Source organism: Dromaius novaehollandiae, chromosome 12 (genome assembly GCF_036370855.1).
Source record: "Dromaius novaehollandiae isolate bDroNov1 chromosome 12, bDroNov1.hap1, whole genome shotgun sequence".
In the NCBI taxonomy this organism is placed as follows: Eukaryota; Metazoa; Chordata; class Aves; order Casuariiformes; family Dromaiidae; genus Dromaius; species Dromaius novaehollandiae.
The window spans coordinates 4051953-4065044 of record NC_088109.1 but is presented as its reverse complement, the minus strand read 5'-3'; the positions used below and the strand labels follow the sequence as shown (position 1 = coordinate 4065044).

Below are 13092 nucleotides of genomic sequence, written 5' to 3'. Positions count from 1 at the left end.
ATCGATTTAGGGGCTTTGGTCTATGGTTTATTATTTTCCAATCCAGTCTATTTTAGGCAGTTCTGCTGTGTCTCTCATCTTAAAATAAAGCGATTCCTTAAAATAATCGTAGTGTTTTTCCATTCTGCCACATTGGTTCTTAAGTCTAGGCCCTTTTCGCTCATTTTTCAAGGGTACCTGTGTGAAAGGCAGGTCCTGGACTTGGCAGGTCCAGCAGTCCTGGCTCTGAGCTCTGCACTTTGTACATGGATACGATTCCATTGGCTTGAGGGAGTTTGGCCTCTGGTTCCTTATGGCCTTTTTCATTATGCGCTGCAGCCCACCTGACATACCTAGCTGCATAACCACCACCTCTTCCCTGGGGTTTCACCTCGTCAGCCTTATCCACCGTCCGCAGGTTGCTGGCAGAGCGCTCGCTGGCAAAGCCATGCCCCGTCTCCCTGACAATCCCATCACAAATCCTTCCGGCTCGCTGCGTTCGTCTGCAGCGCGATGGTGGTAGTGAGAGGTTCTGCGAAGTTCAACTCTCGAGCGCTCAACCGTCGACTTCAAAATCACGCGTCTCTCCCGCGGGGCCGTCGGTACCAGTAACAGCCGAGCTCGCTGCGAGTGACGGAGACTGGCCTTCCTCCTCCGCGCTGGCGGGCGTACCTCCCAAGCACCCGCACCACGCGGACACACATGTTTGTGCTCTGCCCTGCTGATTCACCTTTGCTGGGAACACTGCAGTATCTACAGGGAGGTCGGTGTGCAGAGCGGTACGGGAGGGAGGCCCTACACCATCATTTTCGTGCGGCTGAGCATAGTCCAACACAGCACCAAAGAAAAAAATTCCTGTGTAACATGCAGTGTTTTTGTGACAACCACAGATGTGTTGGGCCTGGAGCTGGCTAAGGGGGGGTCACAGCTCGGCAGTGCGTCACTGGGTTTTAGGGATCACTGATGGGGCTTTTCCAAAGCTGTTTATTGTTGTGTTTTGAAAATGAAGTGTTTACAGCCTCTTCGACAGGGCCTGTGTTTAATAAGAATAAAACCTCTCAATAAATTTAATAACATTTAATGAACCCATTGAGAAGAAGATGTCTGGTACATAATCTTATTGGCCCACCAAGCGTAACAAACGCAGCTGAACATGCAGCTAAGTACTTCTCTCCCGAGGTTACCGGCGTATTATCTAAGCGCCTCTCTCTTCCCGCGATCAGACAGCGGGATCTCGGCGGGCTGCGGCTGCTCCGGGCAGACGCGGGGGGCAGCGGCGGCCGCCGGGGGCCGCGGGCAGGCGGGGGGCGGGGGAGGGCGGCTGCCGGCCGGAACCTTCCGCCTCGCGCCGCCTGTTGCAGCACCGGAGCGATGCGGGCTTCCGGTCCGTCGGCGGCCCCATTTCCCATCAGGCCTGGCGGCACGCCCTTCTCTTCCGGAGGGGCGGCGGCAGTGGTGAGTGTCGCTCGTCGCCATCCGGCTCCATCCGCGCACCGGCGGCCGCGGCCGCGCCGCAGGGGGGCCGCAGGGGGAGCAGGGGCGGCCGGGGCGGGCAGGGCCTGCGGGGCGGGGGGCGCCCTGCGGCGGGGAGCGCCGGGGAGCGGGCCGGGGCCGGGGCCGGGCCGGGGCGGCGCCGTCGCCTGGCCTCTCCCGACTGAGGGATGTCTCGTCCTTCCCCGCAGGTTGCGCCATGGCCAAGTCCAAGAACCACACCACGCACAACCAGTGTAAGTCGGGCCGCGGCGGGGCTCCGCCGGCCCGGGGCGGCCGGGCGCTTTGTCGGTGAGAGCGGCGCCGGGACAGGCGGCTGCGCGCCTGCGGAAGGGTTTTACCCGGCTGCCTTGAATCCCTCAGAGCGGCCCATCCTTTCTCCTTGGCGCTCAGAGAAGCCCAGCAGGGGAGGAGAGAGCGCTATGCTAAGGCTGAACGGCGTATTTAAGGAAAGAGGGCTTGACTAGTGCCAGAGCTTGCTTAGACTCAATATAGAAACAGTATGCAGACAGAAAGAACCAGGCTTCATTTTCTTTGGAATCAAATGTGCCAGTGAATGAAATACTGCCTGTGATGCATTGCCATCTGGTGATAAAGTGGTGATACATAGTGATAAAGTAAGATGGCTGTTTGGGCTTGCTTTTATCAATTGCTGTAAGTTTGCCCCACTCACGCGTAGGTTCTGTTTATTTTCTTACAGTAAACACTGGAAATGGATGGTACCTTCTAACATTAAACATAGATGCTTGCACTTCTTGGTGACTGAGGCTTTTTGTTCTGTTAATGGTGTTACCGTTGGTGTATTGGATAACCCTGACATCTCTGGATTTGAAATCCTTATAGTGCTAAGAGTATATTACACAAGGGGAGGAGAAAAGAAGTGCTTCCTTAATTTGAATTAGAAGTGCTTGCTTAACTTGAATTTCGTTTGAATTTGAACGCTTAGATAATTATCTCACATCATTTTGGGAGGGTCAATTGTACATACTAAATAGCTGCATTGACTTTTTAAAAATAGCTGAAGTTGTAATTTAAATTGTATTTTTGTCTTCTAAAAAGCCCGTAAGTGGCACAGAAACGGCATCAAGAAGCCCAGGTCACAGAGATATGAATCTCTCAAAGGGGTGAGTATTTCTTTTAGTACTTCCAGGCTGTTAAGCTGCCTGAGCTTAACCATGGAACTACCAACATATCAGTATCCGTATTTCCTGTTTTGATCAGATCACAAACAGCTTGTTTTTCCGATGGTCAGAATGACCACGTGTTCATTTTTCCATCTTTTGCTTACCTTACTTGCAGCTGCCATAGCTGTGTTTCAAGCTTTGGTGGGACTAGGCTAGAAAAGGCATTTTTTGATGCTGCTTTGTGCAGGGGAGCTTTCTTCTGTGTCGAACTGGGAAAATTAAATATGTTCTAACCCATGTGAAAGCTACATTGTATGTCCGTAAAACTGCTTTTTGGGTGTTGGCCCCTTCTGTCTCTTTCCTAGTCGGGTAGATTCCCCTTACTGCTGCTTCTGGTGAAACAAATGCATGTGAGTTGGGTGACTGTTCTCAGTTTTGAATCCTGCTGTGTTTCCTGCTCTTTTCTCCATCCTAATATAGGGAAATTTACTCGTAGATGTCTGGAATTGGTATTTCTGGATAAGACATGTGAAAATGACAGCGTTCTCCTTTCCTTGGGATTTGACAAGTGATACAACTATCTTTTTCCACACTTGAAAGCAAGAAAGAGGGAACAAAGCACTTTAGATTTTGAGGGGGTTGTGGTTCTCTTTGCCTTGTAGATGTGATTATCGGCTTTTCAGGGGTGATGTAAAAGCTTGTTTTCTGCACAGCTGAATCAAGGTTCAGTCCCTCCCCGTGCCACAAGTAGTTTGGCTGTCTCTGAGTCTGTCACCTTGCACAAAGTGCATGTGAGCTAGGATGGCAATATTCTGATACTTAGGCTTTCTGCCAGTTAAGTGCTTTTAACTGTAAAATAGGAGGTATGTTTCAGTGGGGCAGTAATGAATAGTTCTGCAAATGGGCTGTCCCCATGAAAAGGTGTGTTAGTGAGCCATTAGCTGACAAAAACTAGGGAGCGGCTTCACCATGCTGGTATTGTTTATTATGAAAAGAAAAGGCCTAAGGAAGTGGTCTTTGCCTGAAGATTACATATACCTGTGCTCACCTGACAAGATTTGTTTGTGGTGCTTCAGATCCAGAATGTATTTTGTAAATGAAATGTTGATGTCATGGCAAGGCAATTTGTCTTATTAACAGCTTTATTTAGTTTGTCCTGTTCTTTTTATTTTATTTTTAATGTTATGGAAAACACCTGGTTTAAAGGATGGCTAAGGTTGGCTGAAATCATTTTGTTGGTGTCCTAAATAGGAAATGTTTCTGATTTAAATGCAGCCAGCATTTGGGAATAGCTACAACATACTGGTAGCGTGCATGTTTTTATGTATGTCATTTCTGCTTATTTCTCCCTTATTTTTATAGGTCGATCCCAAGTTTCTGAGGAACATGAGATTTGCAAAGAAACACAACAAAAAGGGGCTGAAGAAGATGCAGGCCAACAATGCCAAGCATGCTGCTCTGCAAAAAAAAGACTGATGTGGTTTAAGACACAGAACCGGTTTTTCTGTTGGCATGTGTGTCACAGTGTTTTTGTACAAATAAAATTGGGCGTAACAAAGCTCAGGAACCAAGTGTCTTCACTTTCTGAGTTTGAAGGAGAACCCTCGAACTTCTTGTATGAGTCCCTTTTTAAATGTCAATCATTTATCATCAAATCTGCATGTAGTGAGTGACCAGTATCTGTGTTTTGCTTCCATGTCAGATCAGCCAGGCTTCTGGAGAGGCTCTCTATTAATGTGTATCAACCTCCACACACAAAGTAAAGCAGCTGCTGCCTCCTCAGTACTGTTCTGCTGTAGCTCTGGATGTTTAGTAGTCCATAGACTATTTTCAGATTTGCAAGTAGACTAGTCCTTTTTGAAGTTGTTACATTTATTAAGTGAAGCTTTAAAATTAAAAAAAAGTATCCTACGTGTCTTTTAGTACACAATACATCCAATGTTGAATTGACTCTTACATGAGAGTATTCAGTACAGGTAAAACTGTTTTGGATGTTAGCGTATGTGTTCAAAGTTCTCGCCTATCACAATTTTTGCTATAGCTCTTAGTGCTGTTGCAGCCAGATCAGACTTCCAAGTGCTGTTTCTTGCACATCTGCTGCTTTACTGTCCAGGCACAGTTGCTACAGCTACAGAAATTCTGAAAAATGGGATAGGTATTGCCTACACAGACACAGCTAACTAGGCTCCAGCTCCAGGCTGGGGCTGTGCTTCCCTGCAGTAAGGTAAGTGGTAACAGCTGCATTTGATTTCCTTTGCGTGGGATGTTTGTAAATGATGGTAAACAGTGAGTAGGAAGCTCAGGAGCATAGGTAGGTACAAATGCTAATACTAAGAGGTTATAGTGATTGGTACTAGTGCAGTGATGCATGTTGACCTCTAAAATATTTGGAAGTATTGAAGTGCTAATGGAGCTACTGGGGAACGTGTGATTTGGGTCATAGGACTGTATAAAACACCTAATTATTCATAGTTGATTGCATCTTAATAGAGGTCTTTCATTTCAGTAACAAAAACGTATCTATTGGAAATTTGCTGACTCTGAGATGTGGAGAGAGTAACATTAAAAACGCGAGAGGTGTTATGACAGGGTTTTGCTGCTGTCAGTGTTCTGTGGATCAGTAGAGGACTTCACTCCCCAGGGCCTCTGTTAAGATGTTACTGAAATTGCAATTGCAGCATTTGTCCACCGGGTGGTGCAAATCTACCAATCAACTCAATGGTGGGGTGTATGTAACTTTTAATTTTCTAGTATAGTTGTAAAACAAACCTGCAGAATGAAGAACTTTCAACTGAAATATCTATTTAAGGTAAGGGCTTTTTAAATAGCTTAGTTATCAAAATGAAATGTTATTTTGAAACAAGCTGAGTATTTTGAAATCTTCATTGGCTGAACTGATTCCTAAGTCTTTTTCCAATTCCCAAATGTGTTTTAGGCTTTTGACTGATGAAAAATATCATTCAGCAAATACCAAACCCAGTGTTTAAGAAACTTGCTAGATTAAACTCAGGAGCTGAGGGCTCTTACAGTCTGTTCCTGTGCCTTTATTACCCCTACTCTTTATTCAAGTACATGCAGAGTGTAAACATGCTGGAAAAAAATTCTGTATGCCTGATGACCTATGGTTTTCTGCCTCACAAACATCAAAGGTGAACAGCTTCTGGTAGCAAAGTGGAGGTGTTCGCTGCTTGAATGGTTCCTCACCATGAACTATGGCTTATTTGTGAGGGGGCTGGTGTCAGTAAATGGAGGCTGGAAGTGTATGGAGTTGCTTTCCTTGCACATCTTGGGACTGGGGGGCTGTGTGGAAGAGCAGTGAAGGTGTCTTATGGGGTGGGGAGGTGTGCAACCCCCACCTGTGTGATTTGTATGCATGCATCTCTTGATCTGTTCTGTCTTGGGCATGTTTTAAGTTTCTCAGCTGGAAAAACTTATTTACTGTGTGAGAGCAGCATGCTGATAGGGAGAGCATGGGTAGGAGGAGCTGTGCTGGAGGGAGCATGTTCTGAGAACACACAGCCATGGGGTTTGTGTCACAACTGGAACAGTCCTCTGCATAGTCCAGACAAAGGCAGTTTGGTCTCTGCTGCTTTCAGGTAAGCCAGAAGGCTGTGCTCATTAGGGGAGAGGTTCTTGGTGGTTTTAATCCTTTCTGGAAAGTTTATGGGCAATCGGTAGGTCACCTAGACCCTACCTAGATCTGCAGTGCTTAAATCCCACTGATTTCAGCAGTGCCTGAATACCTTTGGGTATGAGAGGTCTCTAAGCTGTACGGCTGGTGCCTTACCTGTTCAAGTGAGTTTGTCCACCAAAGCTATCACATGGCTGACTGGAATCACCTAGTTCACGTTAGCGTGCACTTCTCTCAGGCCACCTCAGCCACTTGGGCCCAGAGCTGCCCAGCAGCAGCTTTACAGCCCTAGTTTGGGTGGAAAGACCTAACATTTGCCTGCAAAAGACTGGGGAGATGTGCCCTTGGATTGCTGCTGGTGTTGGAGGTGGCAGAGAGGCAGGTCCAGCTGTGTAACTAAACGTAGGTCTGTTGCAGGTGTGTGTTGTGAGAATAGTTTTAAAATTAAAATGAGTCTCTGATGTTTTGTTTTGCTGCACCTTCACCCATGTGTGTGCAGATCTACAACCTTCATTAAGTATTGCATTTTAAGCACTCTAACCCTTTTCTATCTAAGAAGGGGGACTTCATCTCCCTACATCCCCTTTGTGTTTTCCCCAGAGTGCTTGTGTTGTGAGAGTAGCTCACCCACAGGATGCAGTTTGAGGATAGAGAGGTAGAGGCAAAGGTCAAGCTGAGGAAAGGAGATTGGTGTGTTAATGAGAACAGCAGAGAAGAGAATTTGGGCTTCCTCGTGTGTCCACAGAGCTCACCCAATCCTCCCTTTGGAAGCAGCCTCTTCATCTTGCTGTCCTTCATGCTGCCCTTCAGTGGGACAGCATCCCAAATAAGGGCTTGCTGACTTTCTGACCAAAATAGCGTCTGCGTGACAAAATGCAGCACAGAGGAACGTAACCTTAATCCAGGCATCATTGTGTAGCAAGAGACAGGAATTTGTACGCTTCCACAGAAGCTTGGTGTCAGGTTTGCTGTTGTCTGCTCCCCACCGTGACTTCCCTGCACACGTGGTGGTCCTGCAGGATGCTGGCCAAACACTGGTTATATCGCCTCATGCAGTTTCTAACCCCATGACAGCTCAGTCCGCCACTTCCCCTCTTTCCCCTCCTTGTGCCAGCCCAGAAGGGAAGGCTAAAAAGGGGATTCCGTGTTGGCATGACTTTGTGGCAGGTTTTTATGCTCTTTTGCTTGCCTTGTGAAATGATGTAAATTGTGTGTTGTGTTCTGTTGGTCAAGTAAGGCTGATGATACTTGTCAGGAAGATTATGTACGTGCAGCCCAGAAGAGGAAGTTGACAGCTGCAGCCCACTTGAAACTATTCTATTACGCAAAGCACTGTCGTCTTAAAAGCAGTAATGTTAAGTCCTTGGTATCCCTCAGGAAACCAATGTATTTAAGAGAATCTTTCTGCTCAGATACTCCTGTCATCAGATTATGTTTTGTACTTGCTAGAGATGAGTCCTCCCCTTTGCAATGAAGAGGACTCAGTAGTAAGTTCCAGCAGTGGCTGTTTTCTTTCCCTTGGTAAAGAAAAGAAGGGAAAGGGCATGTAAACAAACACCGAATCAACTCATTTTGCAAAGGTGAGCAGTTGTATTGCGTGGTAAGAGCACAGAAATGTTCAGGAGAAATCAAAGCTTTGAAATGCTCAGAACCGGTAGGGTGTTTACCTGGGAGACTGGTGTTCATGGTGCAAGTGAAAAGTAGGGCTGATGCATAATGCTCTGCCCCCTTCATTTACTGCCCTTCGGTAATATGTGTGCAAGCCTAAAACATGTGAACAGAACGCGAGTCCTGCTTTGCCCAAGTTTCATGGCTGTTGAAGGTGTTTTTCACAACAGGGGCTTTGATCCAGTGAAATGTTGTTTCTCTGATACACCCTAGCTCATGTTACACTGCCACTGCTGTGTTGATAAATGCACGACTGTAGGTGAGCTGCAGAAGTTTTATTAAGGTGACGTGTACAAAATGTCCCCTGATCTTCATGCAGTCACTTAGTTCATACAGAAAAGTTTTACTGAGCTTACTGAAGGCTGAAGAGAAGCTCTGAATGTGCTGAAAAAGCAGCATCTCGGGGCAGGACTAAAGCAAGCAAAGCAAATGGCCGGAGGGTTGTGATTCCGTTTAGGGGCATGCACCGTTATATTATCTGGCAACCCAGTCTCCTGTCTCGGCTGGGGTTTTAAGAAGATACAGACTTGCAGGCTGCTTTGGAGAGTGGTAAATGGCTTTTTTGCCTGATTAAAAAAATGCATGGATATTTTGGTGGCCTCTTTCTCAAGCAGTGGTTATGAAGATGTCGTAGTCCTTAAAGACTCCTGGCACAAAAAACATTTCTGTACATTTGCATGGAGGGAAAGCTGCAAATTTGTGTGGAGCTGCATAAATACATGGGCTCCTCTGTGTGTTGTCCATTGACCATTAGCACATCTCCAAGCACATCCTCCATGCTGAAGATTCAACCAGGCTGATCCTGTGCTGGTTTTCTAGCTTGCTCACCGGTCTGACATGCAGAGTTACGTTCTTAGTGCAGTTGTTCCCGTGTTTTAGCCAACAGTGCAATCCACCCGCAGTGCCCCACCCTGCGGCATTTGCAGGCTTGCTCTTAGATGATAGTCAGTGTGTTAAGACAGATTGGTCTTGCAGCAATTTTCCCAGCTCCAGATGGAGCGTGCTGACCTGCTGGTGCCTCTGGCCAGCATATCGGAAAAGCCCAAATATTCCCCAGTGTGTGTGCTCTTCTGTGGGCAGGTTTCAGCTGCTCTGAGGCTTTGTTCCTGTGTCTCCTCAGCCACCTCTTTCCTGTTTTATTTTCAGTACAGTCCTGGTTCGGTGCTGCCTGTGCTGTTCATCCTGGGGCTGTTGAACCAAGAGTGGAAGAGCTGAGAAGGTGATTGGGATCGCTCCATCCCTTTTGCTGGGGCCAGTGCTGGCTGTCATGGCTGAGCCTGAGCCCCCCACCCAGCTGGCAGAGGGGAGGGGGCACAGGGGGCCTCCCTCAGCCCTGCAGCCTGGGATGCTCCTGCAGATTGGATCCTTACTTGTCTGAGACCGCCTTTCTCTCCCTGAAAAAGTCTTCGTGGGCTGAGGCCTGGCAGTAAGCAGCAGTGAATACCATGGAGATGTTGCCTTTGTTTTGACAAAGAAACACTGCTGGGATTTGCTCAGGACAGGGAAAATAACTGGGTTGTCAATGTTGCCTGCTGAGGTGTGATGTGAGCGTGTGGGCACGGGTCTTCTGCTGGCTGGACTGCTATGGCTGCAGCAAGAGCTGGAGTGGCTTTGGCTTGTGAAGTATATAGAGGAGCTGCACCGAGCCCAGCCACTTTGCCTGGGAAGGTGAGAAGTCAGGGATGGCTAGGATGATCTTTAGTTTGCATTTATTTCCTTCAAGCTGGGGTTAGGGATGCCAGTTCAGAGCCCGGTTAGAAAACTCTGATCACAGCCTCCAGACAGACTGGATTTGTTGCAGCAGTCCAAAGAGCGGTGATCCGCTCCATCCCACCCTTCTGGTGATGCTGCCTGTTTCTGGATCAGCTCCCCATGGGCGGAGTGGTGCTGAGGAAACTTGGTTTAATTCTGGCCTCCTTGGTGGGCTAGTCAGGAGGAGGCTCCATTTCGCAGCAATAGCACTGCTGTGCTTTTGCATTGCTGAGGCCTACACCTTTGTACCTCCAGGCAGGGTTCTGTGCCCAGGGTCAAGTGTTTTAGCTGTCTCCTCAGAAGCAGCTCTCACTGAGAGCCGTGAAGCACCTGCTGCCCTGCTGTGGAGGTGACTTCTGATCTCTAAGCTATGGACTCACCAGAGACAGGTTTTCCTCTGTAACAGAAGACAGTAACGCTCAGCAGCATTTCCTACCCATGGTGCTGTTCAAACCAGCATGTTTCTGCACCTTGGTTTCTGGTGCCTCTGCAGCTGTGCTGAATCAGCAGAAACTTTGGGGTGGGTTCAGGGAGGAGGCAGGGAGCAATTGCCCCTTCTCTGAGCTTATTTTAAAGGAGGCTCAAACCCACTGGCACCTGGGCTGGAAAGACCTTCAGGACTCTTCCCTTTCTGGCATCAGCATGGAAAGCATGTAGCGGGACGCAGCGCGGGCACCTCGCTGGCTCCAGCTCTGCTCTGGATCTATCCGTGATGGCCCGTAAGGAGTCACGTGTGCGTCTGGGCTGCCTGCTGCCTGCTAAACCCATCCCCGGCTCTCTGAGCTCGGTGCGTCATGTGCTGTTTATAGCTGTGTTGTTCTCGACATGTGGGGAATGCCTGGTGGAGCCGTCAGCACGGTCCCTCCTGGATGCTGTTGTCCGGGATGCGTGTGCCAGGGTCTGGCCGGCGCAGCTGGGAGTTGGGGTAGGGGTCAGCCCTCCGCCAGTGCCACCATCCGTTGTGCCTGAGGGCAGAGCTCCACAGCCAGCGCAGGGAAAGTCCTTTCACAGGCCGCGATGAGGGTGAACCCTGCACCGGGCCAGATGCTGCCTGTGCAGACCCCATCGAGGGAGAGACTGGATGTGCTGGGAGACTCGCTGCCCTGCAAGGGGTCCGGCAGAAGCACAGCAGTGCCACTGCTGCTGGCCGAGGGCGAGTACCTGCCGTGGGCTGTTACAGAAAAGGAGGCAGGGCGGCTGCTGGCTGGCGTTAGGGAGAGACCGTGAGCCCTGCTCTGCTCTCTCAGGACCATTTCTGGGCACTCGTAGCCACCGGGGCATTGAGGGCTTGGGAACCTGAGGGATGCCCCTCGTGGTGAGCGCCCTGAGCGGTCTTCCAGATGTTTGCATTACAGAGCTGTTCATAAACACCCTGGTTTTATGGAAAGCCTTCTCCTCTTGCTAAAGAGGGTTCATTTCCTTGGTTTCTCTGATGGTTACAAGCCAAGGCCCTGCTCGAGGCCGTGGGCTCCCACTAAAAGCAGTCAATCTCGCATACTCACAAAGGAGTGCCGAAAGCTGCCCCAGGGTTACTCAGGCGTGCTCGCTCTCAGCCAGGCCATAGCAAAGCAAACGGCACGAGCAAAGCCTGTGGCTTGTACTCACTTTCTCCTGCCATGGAGCAGGTCAGTAGGGCTTTGCTGGACGTACGTCCCTCAGCTCCTGCTGGATTTCTGTCCTGGGGGAAGACAAGCAGGGCTGGCACAGCAGAGAGCAGCAGCTGTGATCATGCATTCGGCACCGGACGCAGCCCTCTTCTCCATCTCACACCCCCCGCTCCCCCTCCTGATGCCTGCTTTGCCAGAGGGTCTCCCTACAGATGCTGAAAGGGCCTTGATTGCCCACTTAAAATAAACCAACCACATTAGCTGGGCAAAACATCTGGTGCTTGTCGAGAGGAAAGAAACAACTATAGCCTTCTAAATAACCAAATAATCCTCTCATACTCTTGCTTTACCCTTTCTAACCCCAGGTCCCTTTGGTGTGAATTGCAATGTTGCTGATACTGCTGAAGAATGAGGATTTGTATCATGTCAGATATAGCTGTGCAGTCACTTGGGTGAGTTAATTTTCACTACAGAAGAAAAAAAAAATATATGTATACAACCCTATTCTTAGGAAGAAAGGCAGAAATAAAGATCCTGCAGCAGGGAACATATGCATGAGGGTCCTGGGAGACGCCAACAAGCTCTGCTAGGGGTTTTCAAGACAGCGATGTAGGGATTTTAAGCAGAAGAACATAGTGCCTTGGCCTGCCAATGTTTGTTTTGCTTGGGTAAATGTTTGATTTTAGCAACATGAAAGCAATGCATGAGCTGTGCTGGGGCTGTAATTGATGGGATGAGGCAGCACGGATCTGCTATGTGTAGGGAGGACTGCTAATACCGTGGGAATGTGTTTCCTTGGGACTTGTAAAGATGGGTCCTTCAGATGCATCTGTCTTGAGCAGCACGCCTTGCCCTCCCTGTCAGGCTGTCTGGTCCCGCTGCTGCCGGCCGGTGTCCCTTCCCGCGGTGTCTCCTGCCCTGTCCCCTCTCTGCGTGCTCGGGCTGAGACAACCCAACCTCTGGGAATGCTGTCCCACATCTGGGGGAGACCTTGCTCTGACGAGAGCAAAGCGTGGGACATGTTATGCCCTGTGCTGGGACCCTTGTGGCCTAATAAACATGACTTCTGAGGCCTGCAACGGAGGGGTTTCAGTTTCCGCGGTGAAGCCTCCCTCTCTGGCCTGTTCGAGGCCCAGGAGGTGCCGCTCAGGCAGGGTGCTGCGCCCTGCTAACATCGCGCAGTGGCAGCCCGCGCTCTTCCTCCTGCTGGACCTGTCCATGGGCCTGTGTGTGACAGGGAAGGAGGCACCCAGCTGGGCTCAGGAATTATTTTTATTATCATTTCTAAAGAAAAAAAGAGCTTTTGTTTCTATAAACACCATAAGGTTGACAGTGTCAAGTCAGTCAGGACAGCCAAAGAGAAAGCAGGGGAAGAGGGACAGTGTATCCCTTGATTGGAGGACACCAGGAATTTCAGTGATGCCTTAAGTGGTTGTTAATTAGCTTTTTTTAATTGATAAAATGCTCCTGGTGGTCCAGTTAGTCCAACAAGCACCAAGGGCCAAAGCTTGAACAGGCTCCTGCTGCCCTCCCTCATGGCTGGGCTGGGGTGCAAGGAGCAGTGGTGGGCAGCCGGCCACGGGCAGCAAGGAAATGCGTTGTGGGGTACCACCCTGCTGCTCACTGTCAGCCCCAGCTTGCTGGTGGTTGTCACTAGGTTATAGGTAAAATGCTCCTTACAGGCTTAAAGCTACAATTGTTTTACTACCTTCTCCTGATCTGCCACGACTTGGCTCCCAGATGCTTGGTATTGCTCCAAGGAGCAGCACTGTTAATCATGAACACATAACCACGGTAAAGCTCTCTTACTAAATCTCCAAGGAATGACCATTGGAGGCAG

The 13092-nt window shown here is 49.2% G+C and overlaps 1 protein-coding gene across 1 annotated transcript; it reads left to right on the top strand.

Moving 5' to 3' along the window:
* Nucleotides 1-1335: 1335 nt before the first annotated feature.
* On the top strand, nucleotides 1336-4161 carry RPL29 (ribosomal protein L29). The gene is made up of 4 exons (XM_064518707.1): nucleotides 1336-1434; nucleotides 1662-1761; nucleotides 2530-2594; nucleotides 3957-4161. The coding sequence occupies exons 1-4, from the start codon at nucleotides 1351-1353 to the stop codon at nucleotides 4068-4070; spliced, it is 363 nt and encodes a 120-aa protein (XP_064374777.1). The 5' UTR covers nucleotides 1336-1350; the 3' UTR covers nucleotides 4071-4161.
* Nucleotides 4162-13092: the final 8931 nt, after the last annotated feature.

Coding starts and splice junctions, on each gene's coding strand:
- RPL29 (XM_064518707.1), top strand. CDS start 1,351: ATGCGGGCTTCCGGTCCGTCGGCGGCCCCATTTCCCATCAGGCCTGGC. Junction 1,435..1,661: donor CCGGAGGGGCGGCGGCAGTG/GTGAGTGTCGCT, acceptor CCTTCCCCGCAG/GTTGCGCCATGGCCAAGTCC. Junction 1,762..2,529: donor GGCGGCCGGGCGCTTTGTCG/GTGAGAGCGGCG, acceptor TCTTCTAAAAAG/CCCGTAAGTGGCACAGAAAC.